The sequence below is a fragment of the Acipenser ruthenus genome, chromosome 23 (assembly GCF_902713425.1).
Source record: "Acipenser ruthenus chromosome 23, fAciRut3.2 maternal haplotype, whole genome shotgun sequence".
NCBI classification, from domain to species: domain Eukaryota; kingdom Metazoa; phylum Chordata; class Actinopteri; order Acipenseriformes; family Acipenseridae; genus Acipenser; species Acipenser ruthenus.
This window is the reverse complement of record NC_081211.1, coordinates 8,851,308-8,873,196: the sequence shown is the minus strand read 5'-3', so window position 1 is coordinate 8,873,196 and position 21,889 is coordinate 8,851,308. Positions and strand designations below refer to the sequence as shown.

Sequence of the window (21,889 nt, the reverse complement as noted above, 5' to 3'; positions counted from 1 at the left end):
CTCATTCAAAACTCTGCTGCTTGTCTTCTGTCCTCATGCTTCACTCTGTCTCTGCTGAGATTCAATTTAAAATGCTTGTTCTTGCTTGCTGCCTCTCAGACCCACCTGTTCAGACTGCCCTTGTTGATCTACCCCTCTTATTATGCACTGGACTTACCTGACCTGAGCACCATGTTACTGGATCCTCTGCTAATGCGCTATTCCACTACTAATGTCATTGTAGATATAACTGCATCCTAGTTCACACTGTAGTATTGCACTAACTGTAAACTACACTATTTAAATATGAAGCTTGCATTGTAACACCTGCAAGTCTCCTTGGATAAAGGTGTCTACAAAATAAACTGCAGAACAAAAATATTTTGATTTGCGCATTTGAAGACCGACAGCAGGCAGTAAAGCGAGAGAGGCAGAGAGTGAGTAAGTGTGTGAACCTCCAGGGTTTGATGATGTAATATTTAACTGGATGGTGTGTCTGTGAAATGGCCAGGACTTGCTTTTAAAGGTATAAACAGCAGTGCAGGGTGACCTGGTCATGCATGGAGATTACAGTACTCCTGGACACTGTGCTGGGCTCTGGTCGTGCTTGTAGATTACAGTACTCCTGGACACTGTGCTGGGCTCTGGTAGTCCCAGAAGGACATCTGTAAACAGAGTAGTTAAATGCTGGTAATGTATAGTGAGTGCCCCCTGCTGGTGGACAGAGGAGCAGTCCAGTTCATCAGATTATCTATAAAAAGCAACGTCCCACCACTACACACTCACACACACACTCCAGGGATGAAAATACAATGCAATATAAAGCGCCCTCCCTTCACGCCGTGGCATCCCACAGCGCTGTCCAAAGTTAAACACAAAACAAAATAGCTCTCATATATATCTATATCTATATATATATATATATATATATATATAATGATTTCCATTACACGAGAGTAGATGTTAAAACTTCATGCTGATTTGAACTCGGCTCTTGCCTAGATAAGCTCTTACTAAGACGTAGCTTTACAGTAAACTAATGTGATCCATATGTGTTTCCTTCCATATGATGATGTAGATATCCTTCTGTCTGGTGTTAATGGCTGAAGTGTAATGCTGGCTCCAGGGATCAGCTTATTTTGCCTCCCTGGCGCATCAGCGCACACAACGGCTGCGATGCTGGCTCCGGGATCAACCAAAGTGCGGCCTCCCCAGCGCATCAGCATGACAACCATCTGGATTGAGTTAAGTAGGGTACATCTCTGGGGTTTTCAAGTGGGCACCTTCCATCCTCAGTGTTTCGTCGACTAGCCCACGACACCTCAAGAGGGCTCGACGGTGATTCTGGCGTCCCAGCATCACCCCCCTCTGTCCCCCACTCAATTCAGCCCAGCTTACTTACCTGTACATCAGCGTTTCTTTCTTTCTATTGTGCTTGAGATCCCCAGCCAGAATCTTTCCGTCTCAACCACAGCCAGTTGCTGCTCCTCTCTGCTGCTTCAGATAAGTTCTTCACTGTGCGACGCAACTCTTGGCCACTGAATCCGACGTCTGTGAGAAACCGGGTTGTAGAGTGTGCCAAAAATCCTCGACAACCCACTTCCACTGGGTAAACCCAAACTCTCCATCCTCGCTGTTCCGCTTCAGTGGCTAGTTGAGCATACCGCAGTCTCTTCCTCTCATACGCCTCATCTACAGCATCCTCCCATGGCACTGTTAACTCTACCAGGTGAACAAGGCGTGCTGATCCAGACCACAAGACAATATCTGGTCGAAGGTTAGTGGTGGCAATCTCAGGTGGAAAAATAAGCCGTTGACCAACATCTGCCAGCACTCTCTAGCAGCTTCCAGTTGTCCTGGCCGAGGGTTGGTTTTAACACCTTTTCTTGGTGGTTGCTCTCCTGGATGGAACAGGTGACAACTTATTGGTCATGTTACGCTTGTCTTCCAATGCTAAGGCCAAACATCGCAGCACCTGGTCATGGCGCCAAGTAAACCGTCCTTGGCTAAGAGCCACCTTACATCCTGTCAAAATGTGCCTTAATGTTGCAGGTGATGAACACAAAGGACATGAGGGATCCTCTCCTACCCAGAGGTTTAGGTTCTGTGGTGATGGGAGAACATCATATGTTGACCTGATGAGGAAACTGATCCTGCTCTGTTCCATTGACCATAGGTCTTGCCAGCCAATCTTGCGTTGTTCCACACTCTCCCATCTCATCCATTCTCCCTGCTTGGCCTGGGAAATGGCCTTTATACACCTCATCCTCTCCTCCTGCTTTTGCACCTCGTTGACTACCAGCTTCCTCCTTTGAGCTGGGGCTGCCTTGTGCCAAGTAGGAGGAGCTGAACTGAAACCGTGACCCCCTCTTCCATGCTGAACTTGCCCCATGATATCACCAATTCGAAGGGCAGCCTTTGCATCTTCCACAGCTTTCTTTGCCGCCCACTTTCTTCCAGTTTTCTATATATATATATATATATATATATATATAGAATATATTTAATATATTTAATAGAGAAAAGTGTAAAGTATTGCATCCAGGCAATAAAAATGTGCATTATAAATATCATATGGGAGATACTGAAATTGAAGAAGGGAACTATGAAAAAGACCTAGGAGTTTATGTTGACTCAGAAATGTCTTCATCTAGACAATGTGGCCTTTTTTATAGCTTCCCCAACAAAGATGCTCGGATATATTGTGAGAAGTGTTGAATTTAAATCAAGGGAAATAATGTTCAAACTTTACAATACATTAGTAAGACCTCACCTAGAATATTGTGTTCAGTTCTGGTCACCTTGTTACAAAAAGCATATTGCTGCTCTAGAAAGAGTGCAAAGAAGAGCAACCAGAATTATCCCGGGTTTAAAAGGTATGTCGTATGCAGACAGGCTCAAAGAATTCAATCTATTCAGTCTTGAACAAAGAAGACCACGCGGCGATCTGATTCAAACATTCAAAATCCTAAAAGGTATAGACAATGTCGACCCAGGGGACTTTTTTGACCTGAAAAAAAAAACAAGGACCAGGGGTCACAAATAGAGATTAGATAAAGGGGCATTCAGAACAGAAAACAGGAGGCACTTTTTTTACACAGACAATTGTGAGGATTTGGAACCAACTCCCCAGTAGTGTTGTTGAAGCTGACACCCTGAGATCCTTCAAGAAGCTGCTTGATGAGATTCTGGGATCAATAAGCTACTAACAACCAAACGAGCAAGATGGGCTGAATGGCCTCCTCTCGTTTGTACACTTTCTTATGTTCTTATAATACATTCACGGGGCGTGAGCTGGGTTGAAGAGTAAGGCAGAAGAAGCAGCAAGGAGCTGTTAGTAGGACAGAAGGTGGTCACTGACTGAGGGCGACGATGCCGACACATCCCAGGGGTAGAGGACCCAGCAACCGAAATGAGATAGACAAGATGATCGCTGACTGAGGGCGACGATGCCGACACATCTCAGGGGCGAAGGACCCAGCAATCGAGGACAGGATAGAAAAGAGGTCGCTGACTGAGGGCGACGATGCCGACACATCCCAGGGGCAGAGGACCCAGCAACCGAAAACACTAATGAGGGTTATGACTCGAAAAGCCGCCCCTCGAGAGGAGATTGGAGAGGTACCCAGCATCTGAGACTTCTGTAAGAGGCGCTCGTAAAACCCCTGATAGGCCGAGACGTCACGCTGCCTGGGACCTGAAATAAGGACAAAGCATTGCGGTTAGTATAGGACTCAGCACGAGTGACCACGTCCTGAAAGAGAGGCAGAATAGAACAGAGCCTCGAGTAAGGCAAGATGAGCGCAGGAGCTGCGACAGGACAGAGTTTGGCCGGGGGTCCGCTCTGACTCACATGGTGAGAACCCCCCTGAAGGTAAGGGAGGCGGATGCCTAGCCCTGAGGTCGGGGAAGTGAGACTCACTTGCCCCCCAGAGACGACCGATGCGAAGGCATGTAAGAAGGAGGAGGAGGGGAGGAGGAGGAAAACGAAACACTAGACAGAAAAGGTGCAGGTGATCAGGGCTTAAATAGAAAATAGATGCTAATTAACAGGAAATTAGAAAATTGGGAGATTGAAAGATTGGAAGCACCCAGCTCCACGCCCCCTGAACCACGCAAGCTAACATTTCACGGGGCGTGAGCTGGGTTGAAGAGTAAGGCAGAAGAAGCAGCAAGGAGCTGTTAGTAGGACAGAAGGTGGTCACTGACTGAGGGCGACGATGCCGACACATCCCAGGGGTAGAGGACCCAGCAACCGAAATGAGATAGACAAGATGATCGCTGACTGAGGGCGACGATGCCGACACATCTCAGGGGCGAAGGACCCAGCAATCGAGGACAGGATAGAAAAGAGGTCGCTGACTGAGGGCGACGATGCCGACACATCCCAGGGGCAGAGGACCCAGCAACCGAAAACACTAATGAGGGTTATGACTCGAAAAGCCGCCCCTCGAGAGGAGATTGGAGAGGTACCCAGCATCTGAGACTTCTGTAAGAGGCGCTCGTAAAACCCCTGATAGGCCGAGACGTCACGCTGCCTGGGACCTGAAATAAGGACAAAGCATTGCGGTTAGTATAGGACTCAGCACGAGTGACCACGTCCTGAAAGAGAGGCAGAATAGAACAGAGCCTCGAGTAAGGCAAGATGAGCGCAGGAGCTGCGACAGGACAGAGTTTGGCCGGGGGTCCGCTCTGACTCACATGGTGAGAACCCCCCTGAAGGTAAGGGAGGCGGATGCCTAGCCCTGAGGTCGGGGAAGTGAGACTCACTTGCCCCCCAAAGGATGGACCCCCGGCACCTCACGAAAACTCCCACACCGTGCGACAAACAAGAGACAGTACATGCCTACGCATAACATAAACAAAAGACCAGAAGGACAAACAGGACAAACAGAGGGAGATTAGTAATTTGTTAGTAGGATGCGACTATGTGTATACCTGCCGCTCAGTGGAGAGGAAAAAACCCCTTGAGGCCAATTAGGGGAAAACCTCTGGTGGCTCCGGCAGACAGGTAGCCCCCACTCCGGGCATGCTAGCGATTTTAAAATGGGCTGCAACTTTATGAGAGGAGAATGAATGAATGAAAGAATCCACTGCAGAAGAGGGCCAACTCCCCACACTCATGATCTGACTGTGATTGATGTTGGCCCCTGCAGCAGAGGGGGCTGTGCCTACAGAATGATTTGGGGGGTGGGGTAGGGGAGGCGTGCTCTGGAGGCGAGGTAGGTTGAGATCCAGTGACGAGTGATCCGAGGAGTGGGGTAGAGTAGAGGAGGGAGGCTTGCTCTGGAGGGTGGAGAGGTGGGTTGAGAACCAGTGATGAGAGATGATAGGAGCGAGAGGAATCAATTAACTGAGGGTCCTGGGGGGGGGGGGGGTAGAGGAAGGAGGCTTGCTCTGGAGGGTGGAGAGGTGGGTTGAGAACCAGCGATGAGAGGTGATAGGAGTGAGAGGAATCAATGAACTGAGGGTCTAGGGGGCAGGGGGGGGGTTAAGGTTTCTTGCTGGGGAGATACCTTGATGTTGAAAAGAAGGGAAGATAGGGGATTCTACTTGACAGCTAAATGAACTAACCATGCTGAAATTGATCCATCTTGGAGGTACGGCCAAATGATGAAGTACATTAGAAGCAGAAGAAACTTCGAGTTCTGAGGAGACTGAAGAAGGCTGAGATGCAGAGAAATACCTTGACATTGAAAAGAATGGGCAGATAGGGGACTCTGCTTGACCGCTGAATGAAGTGACCACGCTGAAATGGATCCGTCGTGGAGGTACACAACTGAATGATGGAGTAAAATTAGAAGTAGAAGAAACTGTGGATTATGAGCTCCTGAGAAGACAGAAGAGGGCTCAGATGCAGATGATCTCCATAGGTAGATCCTTGTATGGGGTGAAGTGGCATTTCCGAAGAGTAGAATGAGCAAACAGAGAATGTTCATTGATGTAGACAGGCGGGAAGGGGAGGCAGAAGGGAAGGCTCTTAAGAATCTCACGAAGGGTCAGGCGAACTGCTGGTATGGAGAAAATGGGGGGGGGGGGGAGGAGAGAGAGAGAGAGAGAATCCCTACCATGGATGATGAAAGCCAGGATCTGGTTTGTTTGAAGGAATAGGATGAATCTGATTCTGGGCACAGAAGGCTGAACACACTGATCAAGCTGTCGAATATGAAGCTCTCGAAGAAGGGCGAGGGATGCAGACATGAAATGCGGAGCAGATTGAAGCAGGTTACTGAGAGTAGGATTCAGTCAAATAGCAGCTGATGAAGCTGAGGAGTCTGGAGGGGGGGGGGGGGCAGCAGATGGGACCAGCTGACGGAACTTGGATACCGAAAGTAGAGGCCGAAGGGGAGCTGGAATTGAGGGTTGAGGTAGCGGCTGGAACTGAACGAACATTGTAAATTGACTGCTGGGGAAGCTCAGCACCCTTTGTGCTCCATTTTCTGGAAACAAGGGAAGAGAGGAGATGTCGACCATCCTATGTGTTAGTTAATACAGGATCGATCAGCGGTCTGCTACTATCCTGTCTGCTTGAAATGGAAAAGGTGAACTCACATTCAGAGATTGGGTTTCACAACTCCAGTCATTCTCCTAGTAGTGGAACTCCTTAACTCATAATCAAGACAGATTTCCAGTCTCATACCACGTCTCTCACCATGCATTAATGCTGTAATATTTGAGAGGATGTGAGGACATCCGAATAGATTGCTGAGAAGGTCAAGCACCTCGTATTTTGATAATATGGGGATTAGCATTAGCCTTGATTGTGGAATGCTGCCGTGATCTGCATATTGGAGGAAAACGGAAGCGTTGGAAGCTCTGGAGTTGTGCAGGTACAGATTTAAACTGTAAACTAAAGCAACTTTGCATGCTATAATAGTGAGTAGATCTGAAGAGGGAGCAGAGATCTGCTGCAGTGAGGAGCAATTAACAGAGGGGACGGGATCTGCTGAATGGTGCAGAGATCTAAAGAAGTAACGATGAAGCGCGGTCAATGATGAGCAGTGGTCTGCTGCAGAAAGAGAGATCTGCTGAAGCAGTGATCTGTTATTGTGAATGGTGGACTACCATTGGAAGAGTGTGGTGGTCTGCTGCAGAGCGCAGAGATCCGCTGAAGCAGTGATCTGTAATGGTGAACTGCCATCGGTAGTGTGGTGGTCTGCTGTAGAGCACAGAGATCTGCTGAATGCGGTGGATATTGGTCTTTGAGTGAAAAGTGATTTAGATAAAGCCAGAGATGAAGAATGCATAGCTGAGGCCGCTGTAGAACCTGAGAGGATAAAGAATGCGTTGCTCTGAGGCTATTGCAAAATCTATTGATTTGGTCGGAAGCAGTCTGAGTGTATTGTCTAATCGCAGGGTAGGAGGACACTTGACTGAAATGATGATAGTTGTAGGACATGGTTTCCGTTTCTGACTGGCAGCTCACGTTGCTGAAATGAAAACTTGAAGGTTGAATAAAGTGCCTTGGTGAAATTTGTCAGTTTGAAGGAGAGAAGCCAGATGAGGAAGCACGAATCCGGGAACAGGAAGAGGTCACTGGGATGGAAGCCTGGTGCAGGGAAGCTGGAAGTTAATGTGACGGTAGATTCGGAGCATCACAGAAAGCCGACAAGTGCGTGGCTTCATGAGCATGTCCTCGAAGGGTGGGGGTGGTAGGTAGAGTTGAAATTGAAGAATGTCAGTTGATATAGATAGACAAAGGATGAGGCAGGAGTGGAAATCCGAGAATAACTGCGAGAATAAATAGAAAAGCAGTAGTGTCGGAGCTTCGCAGCGATACCAAACTTGTTTAATATATAGAGAGAGAACTTGTGGTATTATACTGCCATCCAGAGGTTATGATTGGAATTAAACCATTGACTTGAGTGAAGCAGGGTAGAATCTATGAAGTTATTACGATTAAAATCCTTGTCTATGTAGAACAACATTTGCTTATTCCCTTAGATTTAAATAATAAATGTTCTAGAGATGTTAGGACAGTTAGTCATGTATATAAATAAGTAAACGCAGTACTTAGAGGTCATGATTCGTCGCGTTGAATTCGTCTCCACCAGTTGTGAAAGCGCAGCAACAGGAAGCCGGAAGACAGCAGTACTGAGTCACAGAGCACGCAGAGCCTGATGAAGCTGCCTGGTCACCATCGCAACAAACCACTCCCCGCAGTCACTCAATGACGGCGTTACCGTGGTAACCGTGGTCTGTAAGGCGCCGGTGGAAAAGTTGCAGTGCAGCACTATCGTTGGAGCATGTTGTGACCAGTCAAACCACGAGCCGACACTGGTTAAAGTGGGCAGGATACGTCTTTTAAAAGGTTGAACGTAGCTAATGGAGGTCCAGGGCAGGATCTTCCGATGGAACGGTAACTGTGCTGGCTCTGTGGGATCGGGGGAGGGGCGTCTGATTGCAGGCGAGGAGTAAAGAGAGATTCCGCAGCCAAAGCTTAATGGTGGATTTAATAGATTTAAAGTAGGGCAATCGCTGACAACGTGAATGTCGATGTCTTGTCGAAGGAGCTTGAAAGTTTAGCAGAGGACCAGTCTTTCTGAAAAAGTTGCAGACAGGTTGAGTAATGACGCTGCGCTTGAACGGCGCTGTTGCTGGATGGAACAGGAAAGACAAACGTTGGAGCTCTCGAAGCCGAAAAGAGACGCTGTCTGAAAAGAAGGATCACCTGAGCAGGTAGGAAAATGATTGATAATATATCTTGGCAGCGCTGTGCAGAGAAATGACCTGCAGAGCGAGGCAACGAAGTTTAGATATTTAGCGGTGGAGCACGAAACGACGGCGTCTGAGCGTTTGCTACAAAAACGAAACACTAGACAGAAAAGGTGCAGGTGATCAGGGCTTAAATAGAAAATAGATGCTAATTAACAGGAAATTAGAAAATTGGGAGATTGAAAGATTGGAAGCACCCAGCTCCACGCCCCCTGAACCACGCAAGCTAACATTTCCAGTTACAACCAATTACATAAAAGCACATTCACAAAAGTGTGTTTTCATATTCGATTTAAGAATCCAATGTTTCACGGGCTCCCGAGTGGCGCATCCACTAAAGGCGCTCCTCGCAGGATGTGCCCTATAGCCTGGAGATCGCAGGTTCGAGTCCAGGCTATGTCACAGCTGACCGTGACCGAGAGTTCCTAGGGGGCGGCGCACAATTGGCTGAGCGCTGACCGGGTAGGGAGGGCTTAGGTCGGCAGGGGAATCCACGGCTCACCGCGCATCAGCGACCCCTGTGGCCGATAGGTCGCCTGTGGCTCTGCAGCGGAGCCGCCCGATTTGTGTTGTCCTCCGGCACTATAGGTCTGGTGGCATTGCTGTGGATCTGCAGTGCGAAAAATGACGGCGTGTTTCAGCCTCCGTTTCCCGAGTCGGCGGGAGGGTTGCGAGCGGTGAGCCGGGGATACAGATACTAATTGGGCATGCTAAACTGGGGTGAAAACCGGGGTAAAATAATTGGCGACGTCTAAATTAAAAAAAAAAAAAAAAAAGAATCCAATGTTTCAACCTGCATAATGGTAACTGGAGCGGAGTTCTGGACAAGCTGAATCCTTCTAGGTTTAGTGACAGGTTTACCAACAAGCAAAGAATCGCAATAATCAAGACGAGAGGTTATTAATGCCTGTGTCAACGTCTCTGCATCTCTCATACCCAGAACACGCTTTCATCTGGAAACATTTCTCAAATGATAAGACGCTGTTCTGATACAGAAATCATAAGAAAGCGTGAGGTCCAAGATAACATCCGGGGTCTTCGCTAGTGGAAGCTAAAATGGAATTGCCTCCAAAAATGATATGGACTGGATTACACTTTGCTAAACCTAGTTTGTAGCCACCCAGGATGGGATCTCAGTGAAACACTTGCAGTCCACACGTTTTTAATTGCGTTTGTGAACGATAAGGGAGGAAACAAGCCTCCCATTTCTTGGCAGTTTGATACAGACAAATAGATCAGATGTTTAATTAAGCACATAGTGCGCGCGCACTATGTAAAATGCCATTTGAAATGATACATATCATATGATAAGCATCCCCAGCGGCACTGTTAGCATCACGTGTGTGTGTGGTTTGATTTGTCGGCCGGGCGACTCCACCTGTATTTCTGTTCTGCAAGTTGCTCTACAACTGGCATCGTCTATAAACGTAACACAGACAAAGGGACTATTTTAATTGCATAGAACATGTTGCAAATTAAACTTCATCAGCTGTGTTCATCATTTTCTTTTCATTCTTCTAAGTGTTAAAACAATGGGGAAGAATAGCAAAACATTCATTTCAAAGGGAAAGGGACTCTTACTTTATTACACAAGTTATGGCAGTGGCATAACACAGGTGTGTCCAATCATGGCCCCGGAGGGCGATTCCACTCCTGGTCTTTGTTCTAACCCGGTTCTAAATCCTCTAAATAATGTGTGCGCTTCACAGCTGGTTTGAAGGGTGAATGAAGCACGCTTGCCCTCTCATCCTCGTTTACTACACGCGCATATGGGATATTGCATCGATTACCACAAAGGATGTAGGCGTCACAGTTAAAGCAAAGGCTGTGAAAATATTAACAACTGGGCAGCTTCACGTTAAAGTTGGGTTTTAAAAAGTCTCGGTGTGCGAGTTTACCTTTCCAAAAAAAAAAAACCCGCGTGAGAATGATGGCGCGTGGAACCCGATTGGAGCGTCAATGAAGCCCTCGCGCGGTCTCGACACCTCTTATAAACCCCCAGAGCGCAGTAAGCGAGGATACAGCCTGACTGCAGGGACTGGAGCGACAAGTGGCTGCGGGAAAACAACACCAATGTGTCGGAGCGGGCAGAGGATGATGATGCTGCCGCCTTGCTTACTTGTGGCGTGCTTGCTGCTTGGATTCGGCCGGGCCGCCTTGTCTTGGACCGGGGAGACCCCGCTGCTGCAGCCTGGGAATGCGACTCCCAACCTCGGTGAGGCGTCAGAAAGGAGGCTTACTTTTTTTGTTTGTTTTTCTCTGTGAGTTTGTTTTTAAATGTGCTCAGTTCCACCTGCACTGCACAGTGCCTTCGTTACAAACAGATAGACACGGGGCGTCCTTCTGCAGTGATTCTCTACCGGTTAACTTTGCTTCCTCTCGTTCCTCCCGCTAGACTCCTTCCACACTAACGTCCCAAGCGAGGACGATGACGGCGGCGAGACAGCCTCCACCGGCCCGGTTCTTAAACCGGAGGATCCCGGATTAATCTGCTACGAGGATAGAATGACACTCAAGCTACCCGGCACTGGCGTGAAGGCGCTCCGTGTGCGAGGTGAGGGCGAGGAGGGGCCTCGGCGACTCCATACAACGCTTTATTCATATATACTGGTTTATGTATGACTGGAATACAGAACTAAATGGTGCGTGTGGGTCTTACAATTAAAATGCAGTGTAGTTAGTTGACCAAGAAAGTAATTTTATTCTAAATAACAGCAAAATATTAGCTGGATATTTTGACGTCTGTTTTAATGTTTGTTGTACTTCCTTGAATCGAGCAAACATTGAAACCTGGCAAATCCTGGAACATACATTTCAGATGACAGCATTCCCTCTTGTCTTGTTTGAATCTGGTCTGTGTTTAATAGACCCGCCTCCGTCCTGCTACTAGATGGAAATAAATCGCATGTTTACTTTAAACTTCGGGCACGTGGTCCCGGTGTAGCGACAAAGTGTTTCATCGTCAGAATGTGGTGCGCGTACCCGTCTAACGCCAGAAAATGATACGCTGTGATCGACTACTGCACACATCACTACAAACAAGGCACTATCATACAGGTTTACAGTGTTAGATAACCCAGTTTGTTCATCACCAGTTACAACATGGCCCTTTTCAGATGGTCGTAATTGAGCTAAAATCATTTGTGCATGGCAAGCGCAGCACACAGTGTACCACGTTTTAATGTGTACCACACCCCGTGATGGATGACCTCGCACGATGTTACTATATTTCATTTAGTGAAGAATCGCCTCCTTCCAGTGGCGAGCCTGGCCGGGTTTTGCAAGTACAGCGTGACGTTTAGTGGGGGCTACAGCTTGTTCACGACGTCATTCAAGGGCTGCAACGTGAAGATACAGGCAAGTTGCTTCAACTCCTTTTTACTGTGGGTTTGGAGAATTCAGAGACTCTGGATCCAACAGGATGCTCCTCAATCACTAGAAATAATTTAATGAATAAATAAATGCTCTTTTAATAATTGGCTACAGTGTTGGGTAGCATGGTAGAAATAGCAGGTAGAGTACATCAAATGGACTGGTTCTGTATTGGTCAGACCGATTTCTCAATTGTGGGAACGGAGGGACCGCATTGAGCAATGAATGCTTTCTGGTTAACCCATGAAGTGTCTTGTGGATTTAACTTGGTAATACCTCTAATTCTAACTAGCTGCAAAAGTAGTCTGTCTTTAGTGTATCAGATTGCATAAATACAGCTTGTGTTTGTTCTCAGAAATGTTGTACTCGCTGGGTTAATACCTCACCATTCCAGACTTCTTTGATAGCAGTATTGGCCACCCCTGGTGTTACTGTCTTGTTCCTTTTAGGAAATCAACGGTATCTCCTCCTTTGTGCTCGCCGTGTTCTTCGCAAGGACAGGGGGTGCAGGGCTGGTGATGAGGTGTCCACAGAGCACCCCCAAATCTCTCCCCAGCGCAGCCTGTGGGGTCACCACTGTGACCTTTGAACTGCCAGAGGGACCCCTAGAGGAGGTCACAATCACAGGTTAGACCCTGATTATCAAATGGTATTCTATATGTCTAGTGGTGTTCCTGAATCTGAACACAAGGGCTGCAACAAGACACTAATGTCACGACCGTATCGATATGAAGGTGTGGTACGATCTGTATCAATGTGATGGGCTACTTGTAGATGCCTAATCAAATGTTCATTTGATGGCTATTGTTACATTGAGACTGGATCATACCACTATCCCAAGCAGCTATGACACCCCTCATAGCTTGTGTCCAACTATTCAGACCTCTCTCTTTACATTGCGTAGACACCATGATTGTCTGGCCCTGGCTAGAACTACAGCTCCCATCATGCCTATGCACCTGCAGCAATGGTGAGTGATGCTGGGAGCTGTAGTTTAGACTAGTGAGCTATGCTGTGGTCTTGTATCTCGATACAAACTATATCCACCTATTGCAATATCATATCTTGACTCCTTTTAATACACAGTGACTTCTAGTATTTCACATTTGCATGAAGCTTGATTTTTGCTTCTCATGTTGTGTGTGTTCTCAGACCGGTCTGGTTTGGAGATGCTGATCAAAGACGCCCCAGATGACTGTGCTTTCTACCTGATGAAGGGAGATGGGATGAATGTGCTCACAATCTCTTACTATGCCAAGGATGAAGGCTGTCCTCTTCAAACACAGGTACAAGGTCAAAGCGTGCACTGACTGTCCTTCAATAATCTCAACCGAGGACCAGCGGCTATTGGCATAAAACCCCTTGCTGAAGCGTAACAAGGATACATTTTTCCCTTGACTGGGATATTGACTCCAATGTTTCAAGCTGTTTTCTGCAACACCCTTGAACTCCAAGGGAGGGAATTCACTTCAGGTGTTTTATAGGAGCAGCCACTGAACAGCACTCGGCCCTGCAGCCCCTATAGCTGGGGCCATTCATAAAAGAAGGCAATTGCACAGGATTTGATGAAAGATGCTTCACTAATTCACAGAATTGCCCTTAACCCATTAAGTACCAACATGTATTTGAACACAAGCTGTATTTGGTACGTTTAGGTGGTTATGGCTAACGGTTACAGTATCAATGTAAAATTAAAACGGGTAGATGAGTTAAATACTCAAGTGAAGCATGTCCTCCAAAGAAGGACAATGAAATGTTAATTTACTACAGCAATTGTGAACTCGGACAGTTAAACTAACCTTTTTGTGCTTTCGCAGTGGTAAAGTCTGCAATTGTAGCTTAAGCTAGTCTTTGGCAAATCTGGTGCATGATTGATGTCTGTCCTAGTCCAGTCCAATGTTCCTGCAACAATGTAAATTTATTGATTTAATATTTGGGCAAGAAAAGCTTCTCCCCTGATGCTACTGTAACAGTCTAAAGCAAGCTCAAGGCGCTATTCTAACCTGTCTTCCTCCCAGAACAATACCCTGGTCTTCCATGTGACGTACAAGGACGCGGAGGGATGGCCAGGCTCCATAGAGCAGGGGTGTCTCCCATTCGAACCCCCTGCTGTCTGTGGCCCCTCCAGCATGAGTACAGATCTTCCAGAGGGGCCACTAGACCAGGTCTTCATCCTGGGTGAGTCTGCAGTGGGAGGGGCTGGTTTGTAAAGCCTCTTGCTCTTAATCATGAATGCAATAGCAGTGTTACTGCCATAGCAGTGTACCCATTCCAGGCTTTACCAAGAGCTTGATTAGCCACTGTGTATAGGGAACAAGTTCACTTGTCTTAAACTCCTAGTGACACCAGGAATAGCTGAAACTGCTATGCGATGGGAGTGTTGTTTCCAGCCCTGGTGTCAAAGCTTATAGAGTTGGAATGGATTTTAGAGATGGTCAGCACTCCTCCTAAAGGGGGTGGATGGGGGTCAGTGATCATGTTGCAGGGAGTGCAGCAAGACTCCTATTGCATAGTAGTTACTATGAGCTTTATTCGCCACAGTGTAGGTATCCAGCTCAGGGGTGTCTTCAACTCCTAGTGAGACAAGTATTGGATCCTTAATTGTACTTGCATAAATCACAGTAGATCCATTGGCAAGTTACCCTCCCAATGGCATGAGTGCTGTAGCTATACCCACCTCCTCCTGTCCTTGTAGATGGGAAGAACAGCCTGGTTGCTGTGAAGGCCAATGGCAGCTGTGGCTATGGGCTTGTCCAGGGGATTGGGAAGAACTACTTTATGGCTCCTTACGATGCTTGTGATGTGCTGAAACAGGTGAGGCTGTCTGTGAGTGAGCAAGCAGGGACCCCTTCAGACCTAGTCAATTACTATTGGAGCTGTCATTTACAATGTAGTTGAACTTGGCACACCTGTGCAATTCCTGCATATTTGTCTTGCCCACAGTAACAGCACAGCAGTGTGACAGTACAGTGAAAGCATGTGTGAAGCATTAGAAACGGTATACAAAAACCAGAGCAGGGTAAAACTAACCCTTCAGTTTCCCAGTGAAAGCATGCTAAAGCGTGGTAATGGCTGATCATGCCATGCTTTCACTGAGCCTAGTTCTTGGCAATGGTAAACCATGCATTTTTGTGGGGACTTATTGTGTGTGTAACCCTTATTTCTCTTTGTAGAACATTGACGGCCATGTCCATTACTCGCTGTCCGTTTCCTTCTCTGATGTAAACGAGGTGACTCGCTTGAGGCATATGAAGTGCCGTGTCTTGGCTAAGCGTGAGATCCTCCCTTATCCCTCTCTCCCTCCCCACCCTGCTGGTGTCTCGGTCTCCTGCAGTGAGGGGTGCATGACGGTGCTGCTGCCTGCCGGTCCCCTCGACCTGGTCAAAGTCAAGGGTGAGTCTGGGACTGGCTTTTGACTGTCAAAGCCATGATTGTCATTTGAGCACTTTCAAATTGAGACTCTTTCTATCTTAAGCTGCTGAGAGTCTTCATGCTTTTGTCTTGGTTTATTGTAATGCTGATTTTTTTTTAAACCTATTGACTGTCTGTATCTGGGGGGGTGTATGGAAGCTTGCTGTGTTTCACACTAACATTTTTACACCTGTAGAGAACAGCTGGTCCAATAAACTTGTTCAGGAACTTTGGCACAAGCTATTGAGTGTCTGTATCTGGGGCTGCACGGAGGCAGTCTGTGCTGCATGCAGTGGCTGTAGATCGAGGCTTTGTTACTGATGCTATGATTATATTCAGAACCGTGGCAATGGGTGATGGATGGCCCTAACCCAGGCTTTGTTTTGATCTTTTTGTAGATGACTCCAATAATCTGGTTGGGGTGCAGTCTGCACCAAGTGCTTGTGGCTACACTCTAGAGGAGAAGGATGGAAAGACCGTCTTCACAGTGTCTTACACGGCCTGCCATGTCAAGACCTTGGTAAGAGCCTGCCCAACTCGTGAATGGCTGGACGCTGCATCCAGTCCTTGGGTTCAGAGCAGGTTTACCAAGGGTCTGCTTGACCTTTTCAATAAAATACCTGAACAAGGTGGAGTTCTGAAAGCCAGGACTGGGTGCAGCAGGGCTAGTGTGTGTCAATCCATTTGTGTTGCTGGATGTGTGTTTTCTACTGTGCCAATGTCTCCACTCTCCCTCCTTGTGTTCTAGAATAACTTGCATGTCCTGACGGTGCTCTTCACCCCCTACTCCTCTCGCCAGAGGGAGGTGACGGTATCATCCTGCCCTGTACCCCCAAATCCCATCCCCCAAGAAGGTGGGTCTAATGAACTCCCTCCTCCCATTGCACAGGAATTTCACCTATTCCAGCTTTTGATCAGAGCTTGATTATCCCCAGGATCTAGTTAACAAGCTTGGGTGTGTTATTAAACTCGTAGCAAAACCCAGTGGTGTGCAGTGACAATCCACTGGGGTAGCAGAGTCAACACCTGCCCCCACCACACAATAACCGTTTTATATGGTCATGGAGGGGGGGGAAGAGAGAACAGCAAGCGTGTTTTTAATGCAATTGTTTTGTAACCTTGTAATTCGTGTAGTGCGGTTGATATGAGACTGCAACCTATAAACATTCTGAATACAGAAAAGAAACCAAGCTTTGAGTAAGCGGAGTAGATGGATGCATTGGGTAGCTTTCTTTTGAGGTTGGAGCTTTATGAATAGCTAATGTCAAGTGACTCTCCACACTGCTTGTACACAGTCCGTTCTGTATTCCTCCTTCAGTGGCTGAGCACATCTCTGTTTGATATTTTAACGTGATCAATGTAATGAACTGCCTCTAATCTCTTGCACAAAATTCAGCTTTTTTTGCACTGCTTAGCCTTGCATCTGTCCTGCCTCAATGATTAGCCACCTGCGTAACAAGGGGCACATCTGACACTCCCATTGGTTAAAATTACTCCAGACCAGGCAGAATGCCTTCAACTTTGTCCCTCTGCTCACTTGTGATTGGACTGCCACAGAATGCAGGTCTTCTATTGGTTGATCATGTTGCAGGACCTTCAGCACAACCTAAGAGTATCCGATTCTGGGGGTGTGGAGGGAGTGACACACTTGAGGCCGCCCCACACCAGATTGGCAGTGGTATCACCAGAAGTGATGTGACCAGTTGGAGAACTGGCTGATCTGTCCAGCTAATTGCTATTGACAAAACAATGATCAAGACTGGTATATAATCATGATGTTGAAATTGAGTCTTCTGACAGTATTTCAACATGTGTGACAATAAGCCGCACATACCAGGCTTATCCAGTTCCTTTTGAAATGGACTCCCATAGTCTTAATCTTATTACGGTCCTTGTCCCAAAGCTCTGGGTGTTTCCTCTGTCATTCTGGAGATTGCTTCACCCTGCTGGACCGCATGCATGGAAGCTGTTCTATTTTGTGTTGCCTGTGGTGTGATGCATCTCAAGTATAGGTTTTATTAATCCCTGCAGTTGCGCCTGGTGTGTAGCAGCCTTTACTCTTCCAAGCAGCAATCCATACAAACCCAAGCCGCTGTCTCTTCACTCTGAATGGTAAATCTGCTTCCCTGTCTCATTTCCTGCAGGCTGTCTGATCCCAGCTGAGCAGCAGCTTCCCTGTGGCCCCTCTAAGCTCTCTCCAGCGCTGTGCCGGGCTAGAGGCTGCTGCATGAACCCCAAAACCCGCCGCTGCTTCTACCCTCTAGAGAGTAAGCACCCCATTCCTCTCCTCCAATAGACTGATTTCCTCTTGCATCCATTGGTGTCGTGCACCTCTGTCCTTTCCAATGAATGCAGTAAGCCTGGGCTGCTAGTGGGTTCATGGTCATTCTTGGCTGTTTTAAAAGCCTGTTTTGGATTCTCTCTCTCTCTCTCCTCAGTGTGCACGGCAGACGAGCAGTTTGTGTTTGCTGTTTACCGCAAGTCTTTCAATCCTGAGGTCAACCCTGCCAGTCTGGCCCTCGCTGGGGACCAGTCCTGCCTCCCAGTTCTCTGCACTCCAGACTATGCCATCTTCAAATTCCCAGTCACTGGCTGTGGGACCCGCACCTTTGTGAGTTCCTGTTCAGAAGTTTGAATGGAGCATTTCAGAATTGACCTTTTTGATGCATGACATATCAAATGGCTGTAATTAGTTTTGGCCACGTACATTTAATTGGACCAGTGACGTGATGCACTGGATTGTAACCCTCTGTGTGCAGGTTGTGGGGGAGACTAGAGTCTACCTGGCTGAGGTGCAGAGCTTGATCCAACGCAGACAGTGGACCTACGGGCTCGTAACCAGCGACCGTCCCTTTAGGCAAGTATATAGCCAGAGCTCTGCCCTTATTGCAGGTATCCATTGCTTTTAGATGGAGCCTCTAGTAATGGTGTGGATCACACAGTCCTTCTCCTATACTGTATTCAGTGCTCCACTCTTTCTACCCCTAGTCTCCTTGTGGAATGTCGTTATTCTAAAGGGAACGTGGCCAGCACTGGGTTCCTGGTGAAGACCCCCACAGACCTCCGCCCTGCCCCTCACCTGGGGGTGTTTCAGGTGCAGTTACAGATTGCTAAAGGTGAGACATGCCACCTGGAGGTGTATCTATCCATCTCTTCAGTTATTATAAACCAAATACAAAGTTATCAAACGCTCCATTTCAATGCATGTAATAAATCTGTCCTCCAGAACTGAGATCCAGCCGCTTCTACCCCCATGTCTCACTTGATAGGATGCTGAAAGTCTCTCTCTCTCCTCAGATGGGACCTTCTCCCAGTTCTACCCCTCCACCAGCCTGCCCGTGAGTCTCCTCCTGGGGAGCAGAGTTTACCTTGAGCTGCGTCTGATCAACCCCACTGACCCCAGCCTGGTTCTGCTGGTGCACTACTGCATTGCTTACCCACGCTCCTCCAGTGCTGTGTGGGTGCTGCTGTACCAGGGGTGAGTCTGACCATCACACGCATGTTCTGAGGTCCTGTCAGACTGCCATAAGCCTTTTTTAACTCTATACCGCTTCTGATTGGATGTCTGTCCCTCAGTTGTCCAAATGTCCTGGATTACAGCAGCTCTGCGTCTCTGCACGTGGACGGCCAGCCCCCCCACTCCAAATTCAGACGACGCTTCAGTCTCCGAACATTCCAGTTCCTGAGCAGTGGGCTAGCCCTGGACGAGGAGGTGGGTGGGGTATTAATGGGGTGCTGCAGACTGACCTGGCTCTGCACGGGTCTGTATTGCATCAGTAACAACGCTCAACTGCCAGTGTCTTCAGTGGAAATTCCATGACCAGCATTTAGACTCTCGGTCTTTGTCTTCTGCATTTTCGATCTCTGTTGTAGTTGAAGACACGGATGGAAATCCTCCAGAGCAGTTGGGTCCATTCCTGGTTTTGCTATTGGTTTAATCGTACACCTGAGCTTGTTTCCTCTACACTCTGGCTGATCAAGCTTGTAGTAAAACCTGGAATGGGTGATGCTGCTGGCAATGGGAGGTCTTTCCATCCCTGTGAAATTCAGTGCCATATGTTTTGACCAAGTCTCTCCTCCCGTGTATCTCAGATCTCCTTCATGTGCTCCACTGAAGTCTGTTCTCCAGGCCAGCGCCGCTGCAATGAGGGTTGCTTTGATGGGAGAGGTGAGTTGCACAATGGATCAAATTGTTCTAGAAAAGGACCAGCGTTGACTCATGATTCTGTTGATTGGGTTCACACGTGTGTGAGAATTAAGGGGGAACACTGTCTTGTGTGTTTTGCATAAGCTGGTAATTGTGGAAGTACACATGCATTAACGTTATCCATAGTTCTAATATTTCAGATACATGTGTTCTATTTGAGCTGTGCTGCTGATGCTTTTTGAACTGCATGGGTTTTATTGTAGTGATTTTGTACTTGCTATCTAGTGCGTCACACTATTGAACAGCAGTTCTATTGGCTTGTACTTCACTCTGGTACATTGTGTTGCTTCTGATTGTCCCAGCATGCTGTATTCTGACCCCAGCACTGTGCCTCTTGTAACTCCTCCTTCAGACACTCCCATCTCGGTCGACCCCAATATGAGACTGCGCTGTGCTGGTAATCCCTGCCCAGGGAGGGTGATGCTGGAGGGAGCCTAGTGAAGGAGCTCAGAGCCCAGGCAGGAAACTCAGCCCTAAGACTACAGTAACCATTTCAAATAAAAAGAAGAAACCCATCTCTTCTGTGCTGTGTCTTCATTGTAACACTCTCTCCACCTCAACACCTGCAAAACAGTCTGGATCTGCCAAACTGGGGGCAAATAGAATTAAGCCTACAATTTATAGGGCTTCACAAAGGATGACAAATGCATGTGAACAAATGTAACCTTTTGAATGCATGGCACCCTTGTATGGGGCTGCTATCTCAACTTTAACTCTGTCTCACCACTTCAAACTCGGCCTCTCTAAATCTGACCTTTGCTTCCTCTCCCTCTGTCTCAGTCTCTCGACTGTCACTCTACCTGAAAATGTAGGTGTTACTCTTGACCCTTCTCTCAACATATGTTTCCTGACACAATTGCTTTCTTTGTATGTAGCATCTACCATATCTGTCCTTTTGTTACTGTTGTATTCCACCCAATTCCTGGTCCAAGCTCTTGTACTCTCCAGATTGGACTTCTCTCTCTCCTCCCCCTCTTCAGCTCATTCAAAACTCTGCTGCTTGTCTTCTGTCCTCTCATGCTTCACTCTGTCTCTGCTGGGATTCAATTTAAAATGCTTGTTCTTGCTTGCTGCCTCTCAGACCCACCTGTTCAGACTGCCCTTGTTGATCTACCCCTCTTATTATGCACTGGACTTACCTGACCTGAGCACCATGTTACTGGATCCTCTGCTAATGCGCTATTCCACTACTAATGTCATTGTAGATATAACTGCATCCTAGTTCACATTATAGTATTATTGCACTAACTGTAAACTACACTATTTAAATATGAAGCTTGCATTGTAACCCTGTACTGCCCTGTAACACCTGCAAGTCTGCTTCGATAAAGGTGTCTACAAAATAAACTGCAGTACAAAAATATTTTGATTTGTGCATTTGAAGACCAACAGCAGGAAGTAAAGCGAGAGAGGCAGAGAGTGAGTAAGTGTGTGAACCTCCAGGGTTTGATGATGTAATATTTAACTGGATGGTGTGTCTGTGAAATGGCCAGGACTTGCTTTTAAAGGTATAAACAGCAGTGCAGGGTGACCTGGTCATGCATGGAGATTACAATACTCCTGGACACTGTGCTGGGCTCTGGTCGTGCTTGTAGATTACAGTACTCCTGGACACTGTGCTGGGCTCTGGTAGTCCCAGAAGGGCATCTGTAAACAGAGAATAGTTAAATGCTGGTAATGTATAGTGAGTGCCCCCTGCTGGTGGACAGAGGAGCAGTCCAGTTCATCAGATTATCTATAAAAAGCAACTTCCCACCACTACACACTCACACACACACACACACCAGGGATGAAAATACAATGCAATATAAAGCGCCCTCCATTCACGCCATGGCATCCCACAGTGCTGTCCAAAGTTAAACACAAAACAAAATAGCTCTCATATATATATATATATATATATATATATATATATATATATTTATATATATATATATAATATTGCTCTCATATCTATATATCTATCTATATATATATATTTATATATATATATATATATAATATTGCTCTCATATCTATATATCTATCTATATATATATATATATATATATATATATATATATATATAATAGAGAAAAGTGTAAAGTATTGCATGTAGGCAATAAAAATGTGCATTATAAATATCATACGGGAGATACTGAAATTGAAGAAGGAAACTATGAAAAAGACCTAGGAGTTTATCTTGACTTAGAAATGTCTTCATCT

The 21,889-nt window shown here is 46.9% G+C and overlaps 1 protein-coding gene across 1 annotated transcript; it reads left to right on the top strand.

Annotated features, from left to right (window-relative positions):
• Positions 1 to 10,630: 10,630 nt before the first annotated feature.
• Positions 10,631 to 20,199, top strand: LOC131699595 (uncharacterized). The gene is made up of 18 exons (XM_058996684.1): positions 10,631 to 10,909; positions 11,090 to 11,248; positions 11,933 to 12,051; positions 12,516 to 12,693; positions 13,219 to 13,352; positions 14,085 to 14,244; positions 14,762 to 14,880; positions 15,240 to 15,459; positions 15,876 to 15,997; positions 16,226 to 16,331; positions 17,622 to 17,744; positions 17,916 to 18,088; positions 18,237 to 18,338; positions 18,443 to 18,593; positions 18,775 to 18,955; positions 19,054 to 19,189; positions 19,570 to 19,645; positions 20,037 to 20,199. The coding sequence occupies exons 1-18, from the start codon at positions 10,654 to 10,656 to the stop codon at positions 20,120 to 20,122; spliced, it is 2,601 nt and encodes an 866-aa protein (XP_058852667.1). The 5' UTR covers positions 10,631 to 10,653; the 3' UTR covers positions 20,123 to 20,199.
• Positions 20,200 to 21,889: the final 1,690 nt, after the last annotated feature.

Coding starts and splice junctions, on each gene's coding strand:
- LOC131699595 (XM_058996684.1), top strand. CDS start 10,654: ATGAAGCCCTCGCGCGGTCTCGACACCTCTTATAAACCCCCAGAGCGC. Junction 10,910..11,089: donor GAATGCGACTCCCAACCTCG/GTGAGGCGTCAG, acceptor TCCTCCCGCTAG/ACTCCTTCCACACTAACGTC. Junction 15,460..15,875: donor CGACCTGGTCAAAGTCAAGG/GTGAGTCTGGGA, acceptor ATCTTTTTGTAG/ATGACTCCAATAATCTGGTT.